A 1991-nucleotide genomic window follows, 5' to 3' on the forward strand; every position below is an offset into this window, starting at 1 on the left:
TGTGTCGAAACAGTTCTTGACTATTTGCTAAAACGCTCAACGCGCCGATTGCGATGCAATGCTAAACTGTACTCCGCTTGATCAAAATCAAAATGGCCATTAAAAAGTGCTTGTAGGCAAAATGAAGCGGTAAGTCCAGAAACAGTTTGATTTGGAACAAAACCAAGTTGTTTGAAGCTTCAATGATTTCTGTATAAATTAATTTGAGTTGCTCAGTAAGTGCGGGAAGAGGGTTAACTGTTTAAAATACTCAACAATACCCATCAAAAATAGCTTACAGAGTTTTTAACAGTAAAAACTGCTATGTATAAAGTCTGCCACACTTAAAATCAGGAAAAATCGTTAGCTGTATTCCACAGAACGCACACAAAACATGAAAGTATAATAAACTGCCTGGAAAATCTGCTTTGAATGTTTTGTTTCTGGATTACTTAAGAAAAACTTCTTTTTGCCTTAATATGCAATGCAGCAAAAGCTTTTTTTCTAAATTCTTTTTCTCTTTTTTTTTGCTTTTTATCAGGGTTTTTTTTCTGAATAAAAGTCTCAGTGTTCCACTATGGAAGTGGTAAGAAAAGAGCACCCCTTGTGGCCTGGAGGAATCAGCTACATGCCTCAGACGGACACATCTCAGCTCATGAAGTTCACTCTGAGAGTGTGCAGGAGACACCGGCGCTCAGTCCGTGGAACAGCCGCAATAAACGAGCACGTTTTGAAGTGGGGTAAAGGATAAAGCTCAGTCAGTGAAGCGCTGGCAGGCCTTCTTCCAGCGGCACGCTGTGCACCACAGGTCCCTCTTCTCCATGCCGTACACCTTTCGGCATTTCTTGGCGTCGCCACGCGGTTTCCTGGGAATGCATTTCACATAGTTTCCATTTTAGCTGTGATGCAATGCTTTAAAAACATCTTAAACCAAGAACATCCAGGCAGCTTACCTGGTTCCAGTAGTGGGTTTGGAAGTGGAGGTGTTGGTGGTGTGTGTTTTGCTGACAGTGGTGTGGTTAACAGGCTGTCTCTTCTCACCGATGCTAACAGTGCGGATTTGAGTCATCGGGCCCTGCAAAAGCATTTTATGTTAAAGGTGATCTAAAGCTCAACCAAACATACAAAAGTTAAGACTTATTTTCATCTCAGCTGGCACTTCTACCATTCAAAATTTGGAGTCAAGTAAGATTTTTTAAAGGGGTCGTATGACGCGATTTCAAGTTTTCCTTTCTCTTTGGAGTGTTACAAGCTGTTCGTGAATAGATAAGATCCCTAAAGTTGCAAAGACTAAAGTCTCAAACCCAAAGAGATATTCTTTATAAAAGTTAAGACGCGTCCCTCCTAAATGTCTCGTTTAAACACGCCCCCACATGTCTACTTCACGATGTGGGAAGATTTGCATAGCGCCACCCAAAAGTTCACGCAAAGAAAGAAGGCGTAACTTTATTGTTGCTGCCACCAACGCCACCATGTTGTGAAGATGCTGTGTGTTTCGTTGTGAATGCGAAACTACTTTGTTTGGCCTTCCAAAAGAGGACACGACTAGAAATCAGTGGTTAAGTTGTATTTACAACACTGTTCCAGAACACTTCAACCCAAATATTCCAATGTGTGCAGCACATTTTATGGAGGACTGTTTCCTGATCCTGGAGAGTAGACTACAATGCCGGCTGTTCTGACTCTCAGCCTGTAAATACGTTTTTATATTTAAAGAATTTGCCACTGACGATTCAAACGTGAGTTTTGAGCAGTGTAGAGTAGCGCTTGTTGTTTGTAATTTCTCCGATCACAAATGCAGACATGGTTTTATGTTTACGCAGCGCGATGCAACGCAACGCTAGAAAGAAGGTATAAGTCATTATAATCCGTAATTATGTCCCCACTGGATGCAACGGATGCCTCGTTTATAATGGGTTTTACTAGTTTTGCCTTGTCACTCCGGGACAGGGCATCACAGTATGGTAAAGGGCGTAACATTTCCGTCACACGCTTGAGGTATTCGGCCAATC

The 1991-nt window shown here is 41.8% G+C and overlaps 1 protein-coding gene across 1 annotated transcript in view; it reads right to left on the reverse strand.

Annotated features, from left to right (window-relative positions):
- Positions 1 to 6: 6 nt before the first annotated feature.
- Positions 7 to 1991, reverse strand: part of LOC107601333 (zinc finger protein 704-like) — a 33986-nt gene continuing 32001 nt past the window's right edge. The window contains exons 6-7 of the mRNA XM_016293488.1: positions 933 to 1054; positions 7 to 845 (exon numbers count right to left, since the gene is read on the reverse strand). Coding sequence (XP_016148974.1) covers positions 734 to 845; positions 933 to 1054 — 234 coding nt within the window. The 3' untranslated portion in view covers positions 7 to 733. The remainder of the gene's footprint in view (positions 846 to 932; positions 1055 to 1991) is intronic.

Source organism: Sinocyclocheilus grahami, unplaced genomic scaffold (genome assembly GCF_001515645.1).
Source record: "Sinocyclocheilus grahami isolate Dianchi unplaced genomic scaffold, SAMN03320097.WGS_v1.1 scaffold303.1, whole genome shotgun sequence".
In the NCBI taxonomy this organism is placed as follows: domain Eukaryota; kingdom Metazoa; phylum Chordata; class Actinopteri; order Cypriniformes; family Cyprinidae; genus Sinocyclocheilus; species Sinocyclocheilus grahami.